A 16,323-nucleotide genomic window follows, 5' to 3' on the forward strand; every position below is an offset into this window, starting at 1 on the left:
TGTTCATTTTGTAATTGCTTCCTAGGCTACATTATTTTTGACTGGCCAGGCCCAAAAGACAGAGATAGAAATGCATGAGGCCATGCATTGCATGGGGTCAATTATCATGATGCACCTACCTGCAGAAATCGCAGCTTGGAGGGGTTTCTACAATGGGCTATCTATATGTGGCACTCAGTAGGTTAAGGAGTTTAGATTTACTAGGTCACCCTCACAGCAAGATATGAGAGAACCCTATTGACAGGCTCACTAAAAAAGCCCTGCAAAAGCCTTACTCAATTAAATGAAACAGATGGATGCTGATGTTTAGAAATATACAAAATTCTGTTTATTGATACAATTAATTAAAAAAAAAATAAACGGGATGAGCAATAAACCAAGAGAGGCAATAATGGCTCTTGGCTTTAAGGGTACAATGTATAAACTGCGAAACTTGAACCTTCTAGGTCAGGGCTCAGGCCACTGTTACAATTCAAAATGGGCCAACACTAGTATTGTAATTGCAAAGCATAAAGAGGCACAGTATTTCATCAACTTTACTAACACTCAAGGATCACAGTAAAAACATAATACGTGAAATAAACACACGGGAAGTAAGCCGACAGTTGCCGCTGTTGTTGAGCGCCTCTATCAGGGAAATTAATTGGGTACCGCGGGTGCGTGCTTGAGCCGGGGATATTGGATTATTGCCACTGCTGAACTAGTGGGATCCACAGCTGTTCTGAATTGTCATTATTACCGGGAGTACAGGTATAAAAACGCAACAATTCAGGCAGTCGGGGAGACAGACGACTCGGGAAGGAAGCGATCTGCTTGCGGTTTTACTTGGGAAAGTCGTTTCGTTTCGTTCCCTTCCGTTCTGTCCCCATCCGTTCCCTTCCGTTCCGTTCCGTTCTGTTCCCTTCCATTCCGTTTCGTTTCGTGTTGCTTTTTGGTTGTTTTGGTTTTGATTTTGGTTGATGTTTTCGGCCAGGTTCTTTTCTTTCTTTTTGGGAATATTTTGTTACGTTTCATTTTCGATTTCTTTTGTTTCTTTTTGGTATGATTTGGCGGAGGGATCCTGGGAGGGGATCTCTTTTAACAGCTGTGGTGTGCGGAGCGAGAGACGGCAGAGCGCTGTGGATCCAGACGGCTTCCAGGAGTGACGCCTGGGGCAGGCAAGACAGCGGAAGCCAGCTGGGGAAGGAGAAGGGAAGTGAGGCTGGTGGACGGCAGAGAGATGACACCCCAGGCAGGGCAGGAGGCAAATCGGGGTGGTGCCCCTCTGCAGTAAGGGACGTGACTGCCGGTGTTGCCGTTTTTGTGTGTGCCCTTTTGCAGTCTGCCCAGGCTAACAGATTTATTTCGAAATAAATAAAAAGGAACATCTTACACCAGGGGTCTCAAACTCAAATTGGCCTGGGGCCACTATAGGTACTGTCATGTCACAGGAGGGCCATATCAACAAATAACATTATTTCTGAAAATGTATTTTTTATTTCTATTAACATAACTATATTTTGCAAGTATTGACAACATTCATATACAGTTCAAGTGCAAATATGTCTCCTTAGTGCATTTTCTAACTTTTATATTCTAAGTTCAACTTATTTAAAACCTGCACTGCACATTTGTACTTTATTTTTTGCCAGACACCTTACAGCGTTTCTTTTCACACAAATTAGCCACATTTGCCCTGATGGAAGTCACAGTTGAAACCCTGAGTAAAGCTTCAAGATGGGCATCACTAAGCCTAGATCTGTACTTGCATTTATTAAAGTTCATAGTGGAGAAAAGTTTCTCAAAAAGATATGTGCTTCCAAAAAGACACATTACTCGACTAAACACTTTGGAAAGCTGTGGGTAATGTGGGGATAAATCTCTCAGAAATTGTCCAATCATGTCTGGTTTCCCCCATGCCTCCCTGAATTTACTCTTTAGCTCACTGTTGCATTGCAAGTCAATAAGTTCCATTTGCAACACAGTTGGGACATTCTCCACATCAACTGACAAGGGGTCTGCAAACAGCTGAAAAGTGTCACAGTGCACCTTGAAGTCAGCAAAACAAAGATCAAATTCTTGCATTAGGTTTTCAATGGCAGACACATATTCATCACCACTGAAAGCTGAGCCCTTCTCCACAAGTGATCTGCATGTAGTGAAATGACTAAGATTTTTTGCAGAAAGATGATTTTTCGACATTCTTAGTTTAACGGAGAAGGCTTTGGCACTTTCATAAGTTGCTGTGATTAGCTGACCAGGGCCCTGGAGCTTCAGGTTAAGGATGTTCTGTTCCTGTGTTATGTCTACTAGGAAAGCAAGATCCATAACCCATTTTGGATCATCAAATTCAGGGACACTCATTCTGCCATCTTCCATGAATCTCTTTAACTCAGTTCTTAACTCAAAAAATCTCTTCAGTACACGTCCTCTGCTGAGCCAGCGCACCTCAGTAAAGTACATCACCATATGTTGACTCAACTTCTTCCAAAAAGGCCCGGAACTGCCGGTGCTGTAAACTCTTGGACCTGATATAATTGATGCATTTCCGGACAACATTTGCTGCACAGGGCTTGTTAGTGTATAATGCAGTGCAGCACATTTGCTGGCTCAGCATTTTCCTCCTGTAGTTTTCTTTGGACCAGCGCTACCAGTCCATTTTTTTTTTTAGTCGGGGCTCCATTAGTGGTGATGCCCACCAGCCAAGATGGGCAAACCAGCACGCTCAATCGCGTTGCACAGCTGCTGAAATATATCCGTGGCTGTTGTACGTCCATGCATGGGACACAAACTTAACAACTCTTCCGTCACTTCAAATTGGTTATTAATACCTCTGGCTAGCTGTGCATTGTCAGTTTTGTCTGTGCTCTCATCAAGTGCCAGTGAGTAAGCAGTAAAAAGTGCAGCTTTGTCACGTAGCTGAGTATAAATATCACCTGACAGTTCATTAATACGCTCGACAACAGTGTTCGCTGATAAAGAAATATTGTTGGACAAGCTCTTCTTTTCTGGACATATAATGTTAGCAACCTGCAACATGCAGTCCTTCAGAAACAGCCCTTCGGTAAACGGCTTTCCTGCTTTGGCGATAAGTTCACTCACTGTTCTCTGTGTTTTGTCCAATAATGCCGTGACTTTTTCCTTACATATCAGGCAGGCAGCATTTCCACTGAATTCTACAAAATATACTGCAATGTCCACCATTCTTGAAACTGTCTGTGTTCATCTACTTTCCGTTTAGCTTTGGAAAGAGACATGTTTGTTGCTAGCAGCAGAACCAAACAATAAAGCGCCAAAGAGTGGTATCACTAGCCGATCAAATACTTTCTTTCCGTTGCAGGTACCTTTGACCTTTGCCGTTAATTTGAGTTAACAAAATGCATTATTTTTGAAAATTTTCTTTTCAGTCAACTGTCTTTGATTGGGTAGTATAAATTAATGTAGACCAGCTGGCAAAAACAATAATAAAATAAAATATTTTTTGGCAGGCCGGATTATTTCATAATTTGGGATAACGTTGTGGGCCAGATAGCGGGGGGAGGGGGGCCGGAAATGGCCCGTGGGCCGTAAGTCTGAGACCCTTGTCTTACACAGTCATAAACAGAAGAACACATAAGCATGCAAAGAATAAGGAAGTTAGAGGTAATTACCTTGCTCCCTGCTGCTATGCAAACCCTGACTCAAGCACAACTGGAATCGCAAACAAAAGCTAAAAGGAATAATTTAAAAATAAGAAAACGCACAAAGAGGCGATAAGAATCTTCTCAATGTACAAACAAACTCACCCCACATGGCCAGCTCATGTCCATAAAGAATAAAAATGAAGGCACAGCTTACTCCATCTAAATCTTTTCAACTTGAAAATCATTTCTGTTCACATGGAATCACCATCTAATTCATGCATGAAATGGAGAACAAGGAGAACTACAATTTAAACACATCTACAAGCAATATTTTACAATATAAGAAGACCTACTTAAAAAGGTCTTAAGAATGTATAATTTCCACTGCACACAAAGAAAGTAGAGATGGGGCGACACATGAAGTTTTATTTTCGCGCTGTTTGGCTTCCCTTCTGCACAAACGCAAGGCTCAGCACCTGTAGCAATGACACAGGTTTGTCACAGGTAAGGATGATGTAGATCCATATGTCTAAGCAGTAAACCAGGTAACTAAGAGGAAAAGCTCCCAGGTCCTAATGCCCTGCCCGTTACACATACAACTGATGTGTCTGATTGGCTGCGAACTCATTTGTGCTATATTACATGTGTACTGCACACATGATAGGCTTCTGGATTAACCACTGACCACAGCCCATGAGTTCTTCACTGAAAATTCTTCCATAGATCCTAAGGTTATTCAAGGCAGGGACAATTTGTTTAAAGTATCATATTGCCCAAACGACAGCTAGGTTAACAACATTGAATGGGAAGCTTGACAAATGGAGGAAGTTATTTATATGATGACATGCTCATTTGAAGTGTCATCAAGGCAGGGGCTTCCATCGTTTTCAGGGCAATAGTAATGCAAACTGTTCCATTCTTACAGTGCAGTGTAATGACCCCAGCATGAAAGAATTTAATGGGTATTACAGAATATAAGACAAGGAAGCTGCAATGGGGTCTCCAGATGTTTCCTCCATCTTTTTCTGTTCAATAAAAACCAAAAAGTGTTCATGAGTCTTGTCAAGGAGACAATCCCACTGAGCAAAGGGTTTCAATTCAAAATGCTGGATAACTGATAACTCTTCATGCACTTCATTTGAACTTGAATCACCCAAATGAATATTACATAAATGAAATGACATATTTTTAAATTACCTGACTTGGTGCAGCAGTACAGAAAATTGCTCCAGTGTTTATTCAATTACTTTATTCATGTATTTATTTGGAATGTCTGTGATATCTGCCTTTGTAGAATCTTTAGCCAAACCTTTTTTTGACAATGTGCACCTTTTTAATTGATTTGACTGCATCTGTCTCTTAAATCATATGCATGGTAATAGACACAGCATAATTTCCCCTCTGTCACACTCTCACTATGAGAATAGACATGAGGCATTTGGAAAGCAGCCATATACTGAGTTGCAAGTATTGCTAATATTGTTCACTCTCATTCCAGTCTTTACAGCTTACATGATCACATATTTTTAACATGATTAAAAAAATAATACTTTTATGTTGTTGTGATGGCTTTGTGTGACTGGAGACCTATGCACCATGTGGAAGTGTTTATAAATCTAAAATCTTAGAATGTCCATAAAGTAATTTGTGAACAATCCATAGGCTGTTTCTCACAAAAAAATCAGCTGCTCAGCTAGGAACTGAACTCTTGAACTGCTGTAACATGCTTTGATCTTTGAGTTGTGCTGCGGGCCTTGCCCTTTGGAGTGGGGTGCCTGGTACTACAGGCAAGAGGAAGCCATCAAATGGCCTTGATCAGACAGAGATGCTATAATGATGGAAGCAGGGGAGAGCACATTGGACGTTCTGATTTTGTCATCATACCAAATTATCCTGGTGGAACCTTTTTTTCCCCACATCTGCCTTTGAATAGTCAGCAGTGTGTCTCAGATGATGTATTCCTGTCCTCACTGAGCAGGGTCACAGACTCGCAGTTTTCCCCATGCTCAAAGGGGCGAGGAAGAGACGGTTCCCACGCTTTCAGTGGGAGAGGCAGCATCCTTCCTCCTGCCTGGGGATGGATGGGACCAGTGGCATCCAAGGAGCAACAAGTTTTGAGAATACATGATCACCCCACCCCCCGCTGGGACCTCCTGAACTCATTGAAATAATATACCACCAGTGTCATATATGTCATGACTCAGGCATGGACTCAGACACAGACCACAAGAGCTCAGGTTCCAAGCAGTTTATTTGACAAAACAACGGACAAAAACCAAGACGAACTGGCAACAAGACAGAGGCAAGCAGGAAATATAAAGGGCTGGGGCTGACGAGTAGATAGGATGCAGGTGGGCAGGCAGGCAGATGGAGGTGATCAGGTAATCAGGTGGGCAAGGACAGGGCGGAAAGCGGAGCAGGGCTGGAACACAAGGAAAAAGGTAAACAAAAGCACATGGACCACATTGACAGATGGGGAGAACACCAAAACAACAGCTAGGGGGCCGAAGCACTGACAATATAGCTCATTTTAATGTAAACATTTTTTGGAAAAAAAGGGAAGTGGGGGGGGGGGGATCTTCGCACTGGATGTTGAGTGGTAAACACCATCGGAAACGATGACTGCTAACCGCTCTCCTGGACCACTTTCTGTGTGTCATCTACAAATGGGTGTTGTGGGAATACTGAATTATCAAACACTCTGCTCTCACAACATCCTTTCACACAGCACGATCCATCAATACCAGTTTTAGAAATCCCAACCTTTTAAAAGATATTAAAAAGATCCACAAGTGCCCTCCGGATAAAATTCTAATTGTATGAAATGGAGGACATCATAAATAACTGCAAAATAAGACAACAACACGGAAAGTCTATGGTAGGGCAAAGGGGTGTCAGCATGGACTTGCCTAACAAAGGCAAACCATCTGACTCAATGTGTGTTTGTGCATTTGTCTGGGTGTCCCTGTGAACATGCATGTATGAGAAGAAGAAGAACAACAACATATTATGATGAGAACAGGCCATTCAGCCCAACTAAGCTCGCCATTACAATTAAAGACAATCCAAAACTGCATCAAGTCTGGACTTGAACACAGCAAGGGCCTCAACTACAACTACATGTCAACTACATGACCTGGCAACCTATTCCATGTATTGCTAACTCTTTGTGTAAAATAGTACTACCTTACATCAGTGCAGAACTTGCTCTTCACTAGTTTCCATTTATGTCCCCTTGTTCTACAGACTGAGCCCACCCTAAAAAATCTATTATCTATCTATCTATCTATCTATCTATTATCTTTTAGATCACCACTAAGTCTCCTCTTGCTAAGTCTAAATAGGTTAAATAACTTGAGTCTTTCCTCGTAGATTTTATATTTCATGCCAGGAGCTAATTTAGTTGCCCTTCTTTGAAGTGAGGTCTGACTAAAGCATTGTATAATTTCAACGTAAGCTCTTTAGATTTATAATCAATACTTTTGTCTCTATATCCGAACACCCTGTTGGCCTGTTTTACTGCTGCAGCACACTGTCTAATCCTGTTAAGCTTGGGTCAATTATTACTCCCAAGTCTTTTCAAATGGAGCACTTTCTAGTTTTTTTTTCCCCCCCATGAAGCAGTCTGGTCTAAGTTTCTTATTTCCCACATGCAAGACTTTACATTAGCTAAACTGAGTCAGCACTCCAGCCTGAGCTGCTTGTTTCTCCCTGTCTGCCAGTGTGGATGTGTCTTTTGTTTGTTTTTTCCATACATGTGCTTTTGTTTTGTTTTCAGCCATCGCCCCACCTCCCTTCCCGCCTATCTGCCCTGCTGCCACACCCACCATCTGAAGCCCATCCTGCACACCTGTTCCCTGTTTGCTCATCAACAGCCCACGTACAGTATATACTGTACATTTTTCACTTGATTGTTGGACTGCCAGCTAGCTAGCTAATGTTAGTTTCAACTAATTTGAACAGATGAAGCTGGGTGCTAGTTCTTTATGTTAGCTAGTGATAGCTAGATAGGTAGTGGTATTATCTAGCTAGCAGGTTAATGTAAGTTGCAACTAGCTAGTCACTTAGCTAGCTAGCTGGCACAGTTAGACACAAAAATGTTCATACAAATGTTTGAATAAACTTGCAAACATGAAACTATATCCAGAAAATTATTAATTTATTGTAAGACTGTGAGTGAACAAGTGAGCGATTTCGGAAGCAGACTTTGTCTTCGCAACACTTCTGCTAAGTAAGGTTGCTGGTTTTTAAAATGGTGCTTGTTTCTTTTCACTGCATAGCTATCACTAGCTAACATAAAGAACTAGCACCCAGCTTCATCTGTTCAAATTAGTTGAAACTAACGTTAGCTAGCTGGCAGTCCAATGATCAAGTGTAAAACGTATATATATGTGCTATATAGTGAATAGGGAGCAATTTCAGATACAGCCTAAGAACAGCAGAAAAAGCGCTCAACAATTGAGTAGGCTATTGAATAAAGATTTTATTGGACATCTTGAATGTTGTTTTGCCATTTAAACAGTGACATTTTGTTAAATCTGGATTTATTTTATAAGACAGGAAACTGTTTGGTGTTGGCACATTTGGATAGGGTTGCCCAAGGCGTGAGTTTCTGTGAGATCCCAAGCCCCTGATTTTGCCACTCTGAAATCGTTTAGTATAATCACCAAGTGTGTGGTCCTGCATCTTGACTGAATCTTCTGGTGTGTGCGTTCTTACAATTAAAATATTAAAAATCGGTTAAATCTTTTGTTATGTCTGTGGTCTCCCACGTTTTTAAGATCGGTTAAGATTTGAAAATCCTCTAGCGTGCACCAGGTATTAGGTTAGGTTTTGAGATCTGACAGATTTCTTGTGGGACAAAATTTTCAGTTAATGTTTCTTTCAATATTGTACCTGTTTTTGTATGAATGAAGAAAGCATGTATCCTGCAGTTAATGATGAGTGTACTTTACTTTACCAAGCTGAAACATTATGGTGTTTCTGAGTGTGAGCATTCAGCTGTTTTTGGTTAGTAAATGCAAAACCCTAGCAAAAGTTATAGGTAACCCACTCTTAAACTGCAATAAACATTTGTCTGTGATTATTTATTCTACGGTTGTTCTTGGTGTTTACTGCATTTATATGTGCATAACTGAAATGACTGGGATTCGGTATTTGGTTTCGGATTCGGCTGAATCTTAAGTGCTGGATTTGGTATTCCGCCGAACCATAAAAATCAAGATTCGGCGCATCCCTAATAGCACACCTCACAAAGATAAACCCCACACCAATAAACAGACCGTGATAAAAATATCAGATTCAAGTGCCACACCCCAATCAGAGTTCACAGCAAAAAGTTCACTTGGTACCACCTATTGCACAATGCCCATGGCCTCTTATTGCACAGTATGAATTATATAAAACAAAGGGAAGACAAACTTTCACAAAACAAGAGACAACAGGAAAATAAATTAGATCGCCCCCTCCTGGCAGCTAGTTGCCTCCAGGGCGCCCGCACCCAACAATATACACCATATACACAGTACACAACAATTTCACAGATTTCACACAAGTAAAATAAAATGAAGTACAATAAAAACAAAAAATAAACTACTTTGGGAAAAAACAGTGCTTGAGTCACAGGCTCCTTAACTAGAGGTGGGAACTCACGTGATGTCACCACCCTGTTGACTTTAGGCTGCTCCAGCAATGTAACTTTGAAAAAAGTGGTTTCTTAGTATTTTGTGCGTTGAAGTACAAGGAGTCATACACAAACTTGGTAACAGTTTGAAACTTCCAAGTATCGTACTGGACACTTCGCAACACACGATCAATCGTGGCTTCACTCTCCAACCTCGGTTTAGCTGGTCTGGAACACAGTGACTATGGCATGCTAAATAGCCAATGAAAGCGAGCATAACACTAGAAGTGGTATCCACTAGGTCCTAGTGCCCTACCAGGTCCTGCCTGCTACACTAGGCATGAGGAAAACAAGTGAGTCACTGAAAACTGGATCTGCAGAAAAATGTATAGTGAAATGAGAACCGCATGGCAGACCTAAACTCCCCAGTTTTTGGCTGCTTTTACTTCCCCACTTAATTTAAGATTACACTTGAAAGTTTTGGAAGGTTTTTAATGTATGTGAGTTTATAGGTTTGTAAAAACACCCCAAAACATATCTACGTTATCTACTTTTTCTGTTATATCATGTTTTGTTCCTATTTATTGAGGTTTACACAACAGAAGGCATTTATTCATCCTACATATAGATTATAATAGTATATTATAAAAGGTTGTACAATGTAACTATTTTAAGTCAGGATTACTTGCTATCCCTGAGATGATGGAAGTCAGAGGTACAGAGTACAGAGGACAAAGTGGCACTACTGAGATTTCTATGCCAGTTACTTATCCTTTCCCTCATTTTACATTTATTCATTTGGCAGACGCTTTTATCCAACGCTGGGTATTTACTGAGGCAATTGTGGGTTAAGTACCTTGCCCAAGGGTACAGCAGCAGTGTCCCAGCGGGGATCGAACCAGCAACCTTTCGGTTACAAGTCCTGCTCCTTAACCACTATGCTACACTGCCGCCCTTTCCAAGAACCAGATCATTGCTTTTGATCATTGGCCAATGTTCTCTTTGATTGTTCAGATGGAAAATGCAATTGCCCAAGTGCCCGCCATGATGTAATAATTTTCTAGTACTATTCACAGGGGGCTCGTCATTTTTAAGAACAGACATAGCCATTGCCGGCCACATAGACTACAAACGGGCCCATTGGGAGAAAGAAAGGTCTAGCCTGCTCCCTGCTGGCAAACGTATGTAACTGCACCTTTCTGACTCTCACTAATTCTACAGCACTGCGGACTGTATTTTGAAAATTCATTACTAAATGATCTTAAAGCAGATGATGCAGTTTGCAATGCTATTTACAGCTTGAAGTTATTTCCAGTTTTTTTCTGGTTGGAAAAGGTCAATAAGTACTTGGAAATAAACCCCACACAAAATTCAGGGTCAGATGTGCCACACACACACACACACAGATTCATAGCCCTTATAGAACTGATTTCAAATGGCAATTTCCAAACAGGCATTTTTGGGTTTCATTTTCGCTCAGAACATCCAGAGGTCCCTTTTGAATGAGCTCATTCATCTGCTGTAATGCCTTGTGTAGTGCCCCCTACACAAGTAGCGGTTCTGCATAATCTTCAGGGAAAGATCCATTGAGTGAAATGGCCTTGCAGCTGTCAAAAGATCAGAGTGCCTTTTCCTTAGATGACTAATGGCAAAAATCTGGAGCTGATGTTGCATTCACATCTCAATGCTGTGGCTCTCTGCAAAAGCCAAAAGGGTCTAGCCTGGTTGTCATTAAAGTAGTTACGGCAGAGGGATAGCTGCAAAGGCAAAACACCTTTCCAACTATGGTAAACATAGTCACAGGTTGAGACAACTGTGAGACAACAAACTAAGAGTCGATTTTGGCCAAACATCTGCAAATGCTTTCCACCTAATGTGATCTCACCTCAGCTTTTGTTCAAACTAGGGCAAAAGCCTGCAAAATGTGGAGATTTTCAGTTAGATGGTGAAGTTCTCCCTCTGTAGTGTCATGGTTCCATAACAGAGCAAAACTGATGCCTGTATGCATGTAACAGCAGGGTATGGGACAATGTTGTGGGCAAATAAATGCTATTTGTACAAACCTGTAGGGTTTACAGAGCACACTGGTTTGTTTTAATAGCTTCCGTCATTGCCTGATTTGAATTACATCAGCTCACAGCATCATACAGTTGTCAGTAAAAGCTTTACATAAATATCAGCCAAACATATTAAACAGCCCGAACTGAAATACCCATTAGATCTATTGGTATTATCAATCCGTTTTCAGTTGGGCCAGCTCTTGAAAATTATTGTAATCTATATTGTCTCTGACATTTTTGCCACTTTGGGGGGCCTCCATGTTCAGGGTGGAAAGGCTTGACGTAGTACAAGCCTTCTCTCAACATTGTTGACCCTGGGAAAAAAATCAGCTGAAACCTTTTGAAATTAATTCTTCAAACTCATCTTTACTGCACATGAATTCATTTGCTGTGCAGTGGGGTGATTTTATTAAAGGTGAAGGATGACTTTCAGTGGGCAGCAGTGTAACAAAGTGAGTGAGGCCCAGGGATGCTGATTCAATTCCCAGATGTGGCACTTCCTTTGCATACTTCAGCAAGGAACTTGACCTGCTTTCCACCATTAAATACTCAACATTTATCCAAAGTAAATAGAGTTAGATAATATATAATAAGTGCTGAAAAAATATAAAACTAAGAGAGTAAACAGAATAGTGATCATGACAATTAATCGATACAAAATTTTACACAGCCAGAAGGGTCAGCTTAGGAACAAAGGGCATGAATGTCCCACACTCCGCATAGAACAGTTAGTTGTAGCTCTGTGTTTGTCATTGGTTTGGTATCTCATTTGCATTTTACAGGTGCACTTAGGTGTTTAATATTAAAACAAATAGGACTATATTCAAAGTACATTGGACACAGGTCTGTATTACTGCATTTTTTATAAGTATAAGTTATTAATGTGCTGAAATGTGCCTTAATGTAACAGCTGTGTAAACAGAGGATTGACTGGAGGCTCTGTTGCGAAAGTAACAAGTCTTTTACATAGAAGGATGTGATTGTTTTGCCTCCATAAGGGTGGTCCTGTTGCTGAGTACTCCTCTGTTGCACTGCTGGCATTTAAAAAGCACTGCCTCCATCGCGGAGTGTGTCAACATGTGGTCACACACGAGAGGTAAGCATTTGGAGATGTGACACCGGCAGCCTGGTGAAATGATAAGCGCGATGAGGAATGGGTGGAATTGGCCGTATCCTATGACAGTGTGAGAGGTGGGCACAGACTCACAGACTTCCCTGCTGTTGCTGGCAAACAGCTGCTGTTCCGCTGTTTGGATTGGAGGATATAGGTAAGGGGGAGGGGGGGGAGTTGTTTGAGCCAGGCAATTACCGGTCCCTCATGGAGATCCCCCCCACTCCCCACCCCTCAGACTTTTTCCAGGAAAGCAGAGCTGCTGCCTACTTCCTGCTGATACCTGTGTGCTGAGAGCATGTCATACATGCAGCCCAAGGTTAATCCTCCCCATTGTGTACATACATTTTTATTCTTAGAATAAGGCAGGAAGTCACTTGTTATGCTGTAAGTTAAATGGGAGAGTGGAAGCTGAGAGAGTCATCATGTAATCATATCAAATCTGTTACAAAAAAGGAGGAAAGGATATGTTGACTTCCTGTCATGGTCTTTATAATAAAGACCTGATGCAATAATGATGTTCAGGTGTCATGTGACACATCCTTTCCTTTTGTTCCGTTGTCTGAGTAAACAGAAATGACATGGTTCAGCACACACGTGCATGTGCACACACATGCATGCACACACACAAACACACTGTCAGTCATATTTGTCTCTGCCAATTTTTTAGAGCTCCACTGTGGCTTATGGGTACAGAGCCTTATACATGTTTATGATGACTTAAAGAAATGGCAGAAAATCAACAAAATCAGCTGCTGTGATATCACTGAAACATCATTTTGATGTCACAAAAAAGTGTCATAGGCTATGTTCTCAGAGCATAACATTTTGACAATATGTTTTCCAGAGGCTGGAATAATAATATGTTCTTAATGAGAATCGAAATAGAAGGAAACATATATATATTAAATAATTAATATATTATTAAATATATTAAATAAACAATTCTCTTACTTTTGTATAAAAATTAAAAAATCCACATAAATATTACATGTCCTGTTAACAAGTGCTGCTCTAAAACATTTAAACAGTAAATAAATACAAAATAAATAAATAAATAATCCTTGGAAAAACAGTCCTTGTGTAAAATCATTGGCTTGTCACGATGTCCCTTTCAATAAATCACATGGAAAAAAACGGTCCTTTTCACTCCAACGCATCTTTGGCTCTTTGTGCCAAAATGCTACGAAATCCAATGTTCAGGTTTCCCCCCTATTAAAATCCCCATAGTGTCTCCTCTGGAACATTCTCACACAGACATCCACCATTGCCCAAATGTCTCTTGGTCACGGTTCAGCATCTGTTCTGAAACCCGGACCCCCATCCCCCCAAAAATGTGTCTTAAGGGGCCTCCAACCATCACCACGGCCTTCCGCCAGCTGACCCAAGAACGTAATGTGCCCATTTCCGGGTCCTTTCATTGATGCTGCCACACTGCTGGCTGGCCAGAAGCCTGTTCAGCTCCTGGTAGGCTGCTGACTGCAGGAAGCGGGGGTAGCAATCCTTCTCCATGAGGGAGTAGATTTTGCTCTGTGCCAGGTCAAAGCAGGACACTGTGGCGCACTCCAGGTTCCTTTTGGTGATTGCTCGGGTCTCATGGTCAATGTTGACCTGCAGCAGAGACAGGAACAATGACTGTCAATATATAAATGCACACATAACACTTGTGGTGTCCTGCAAAGGGATTCAACAGCAAAGGGACATGAGTGATTTGTCTGTCCTGGCTGAATAATGATTATAATCACCTCTTTAGGCGCATCAGTCCCAATGAATTCCGTGTAGATTTTCTTTGCTTCGACTGACAGCTTGTCAGTAGATGTAGTGCTTCTGTAATCCTCGCAGGCCAGGTAGAAGGCAATATTCTCTTCACTGAACTCTGACACTAAGAAGGCTCTGAAAGCCTGGAGTCCATCTGTTTGAGACAAAAATGACAGAATGCTTAGGCATCAAGCATGTGGATAAGCCACTCAATAACAGCAATCACTGTGACTTATTCCCTCTTTTTACTTCATGTTTTAAAACACATTTTAAAACCAAATTATGCGGTTAGGTACTTCTGCCTTGCAACTTAGCGATTTGCCAACTAGAATGTTCCCCCAGTGTCTGGAGATGCCACAACACAGAGAGGGACATGTCGACTCTGTTATCAAGGGGTGTCTAGAACATCTCATCTCTCAATGAGAGGAAGGACTGTGAAAATTTCTCACATCTCATATCTGCCTTGGAAAAACCTTTGGCTGAGAGCTTAACAGAGTATCCGCGGGTTGCGTCACTTGAAATGATGCTCTTTGGACTGTGTGGTCAGCAAGATGGAACATGGGTACAGGTATGAGCACTTACATTTGTTCGCCAGGAGCTTGTCGAAAGACTCTCTCCATTTAGAGGATTCTTCTGGGGTAATCCTAACAAGAAAGAGCCCATCGGGTTGGTCTGATTGCTTCACTGCTACTGCTAGGTACATAGCCTTCTGTTAAATTATGTAGCCAGATACTGCAAATGCCTGTATTTGTGAATAGACATTAGAATGGCATGGTGAAAGACTGTCACCATTAATGAATACATCTATTGCATATAGCCTTCAAACAGACAATAGTTCCTAAGTAGCTCATTGAAATATAACCCAGTCTTACCTCAGTTTGTCCATTTTGTGAGAAGCATCTGGCTTCTTGAACAAACAGCCAAAACGAGCTTTAAGTCCTTTTGCTCTGAAAAGAAGAATTACAGTCAAATTAGCTTAAGTTCCATTTCAAGTACTTACTAATGTGCAAATAATGATTATCACTGAAGCAAATCATACCTACCCCCCTTCTTTCTTATTCAAATTCAAACTTAAATTATAACTTTAAAGTTTAAATTTCTCCCTCTCAAAACAAAGCTAGAAACAAAGGTAGAAATAATATCCTATCTATTGCACAATTGTCAGGCTGCGGCAATGTTTCAATGGCATAAGGCAAGACTTCTGATAATTATTAGCTGTATTACTGAAACAATCTAAACACAAAAATAAATATCCAAGATGAATGACTGATATTCTTAAGATGTTACAACAATAATACTCTACTGTCTATCAACAAATAAATAACAAATCGCAAACCACAGTTATGAATGCATGCACTCGCCAGCCTGTGGCAGAAGCATGAGGCAAACACTGAAGATTACTGACGTACCTCTCCAGACATGTGGTTGGTAGAGATGCTAGCCCTCGGCACATTGTGATTCTTGGAGGGTGGAGGGGGTTGTACTATATTCCTCAGATGTGGAGCAGCTCCTGGAGAGCAGAGTGTTCTGATTGCCAGGGAGCCTGCAATTTTTTATACGCTTAGCTGGCTCACCGTCACCTCCCTCCTGGCCAATCACAAGTCAGAATCCAATGACACTGTGGGAGGACACACACACACACACACACACACACACACACACACGAACACTCCTGCCAACTCTCTGCCTGCTGTCGCATGTTTGTCCCCTCATGATTTTATTATCGTGAATCAGGAAGCAAACAGACTTTGGGAAAGCCCAGAAGGACACAACAATGTGCAGCCTATCACTCAGGGCAACACACTCTTTTATTTGTCAGTCATTGATGCCCTCAGATCTGACAACTGGAGAGGGTAAACAAGGCAGATAAGTGACAAGGGTGAGGCCACAGCATTACAGGCATGCACTGTCTTTCCTGTCTTCATGACAGGTGGCAGCAGGGATTGCAGACCCTACAATTACTCTGTTGGCTCTGTTGAAAGTTAAATCACACTGGATTTATAGACTCCTGAATCCATAAAATGCTTATAAATGAAGATTTTATCAATTGCATAATGATCATGAGCTAAGTAATTACAGGGTAATAATCAAGTGCACTGACAGGCAATGCTATGAAAAAGGAAAACAATCTCATTGATTGACAATACCACATGACAAATGCAGCCATAA

General features: G+C 41.2%; 1 protein-coding gene across 1 annotated transcript in view; it reads right to left on the reverse strand.

The window, feature by feature from the left end:
• LOC118796022 (regulator of G-protein signaling 5-like) overlaps nt 1–15,607 on the reverse strand; it is a 31,380-nt gene extending 15,773 nt beyond the window's left edge. Inside the window, exons 1-5 of the mRNA XM_036554856.1 lie at nt 15,564–15,607; nt 15,027–15,101; nt 14,737–14,798; nt 14,142–14,308; nt 13,781–14,007 (exon numbers count right to left, since the gene is read on the reverse strand). Coding sequence (XP_036410749.1) covers nt 13,781–14,007; nt 14,142–14,308; nt 14,737–14,798; nt 15,027–15,101; nt 15,564–15,607 — 575 coding nt within the window. The remainder of the gene's footprint in view (nt 1–13,780; nt 14,008–14,141; nt 14,309–14,736; nt 14,799–15,026; nt 15,102–15,563) is intronic.
• Between the last annotated feature and the right edge of the window lie 716 nt (nt 15,608–16,323).

Source organism: Megalops cyprinoides, chromosome 20 (assembly GCF_013368585.1).
Source record: "Megalops cyprinoides isolate fMegCyp1 chromosome 20, fMegCyp1.pri, whole genome shotgun sequence".
Classification (NCBI taxonomy): Eukaryota; Metazoa; Chordata; class Actinopteri; order Elopiformes; family Megalopidae; genus Megalops; species Megalops cyprinoides.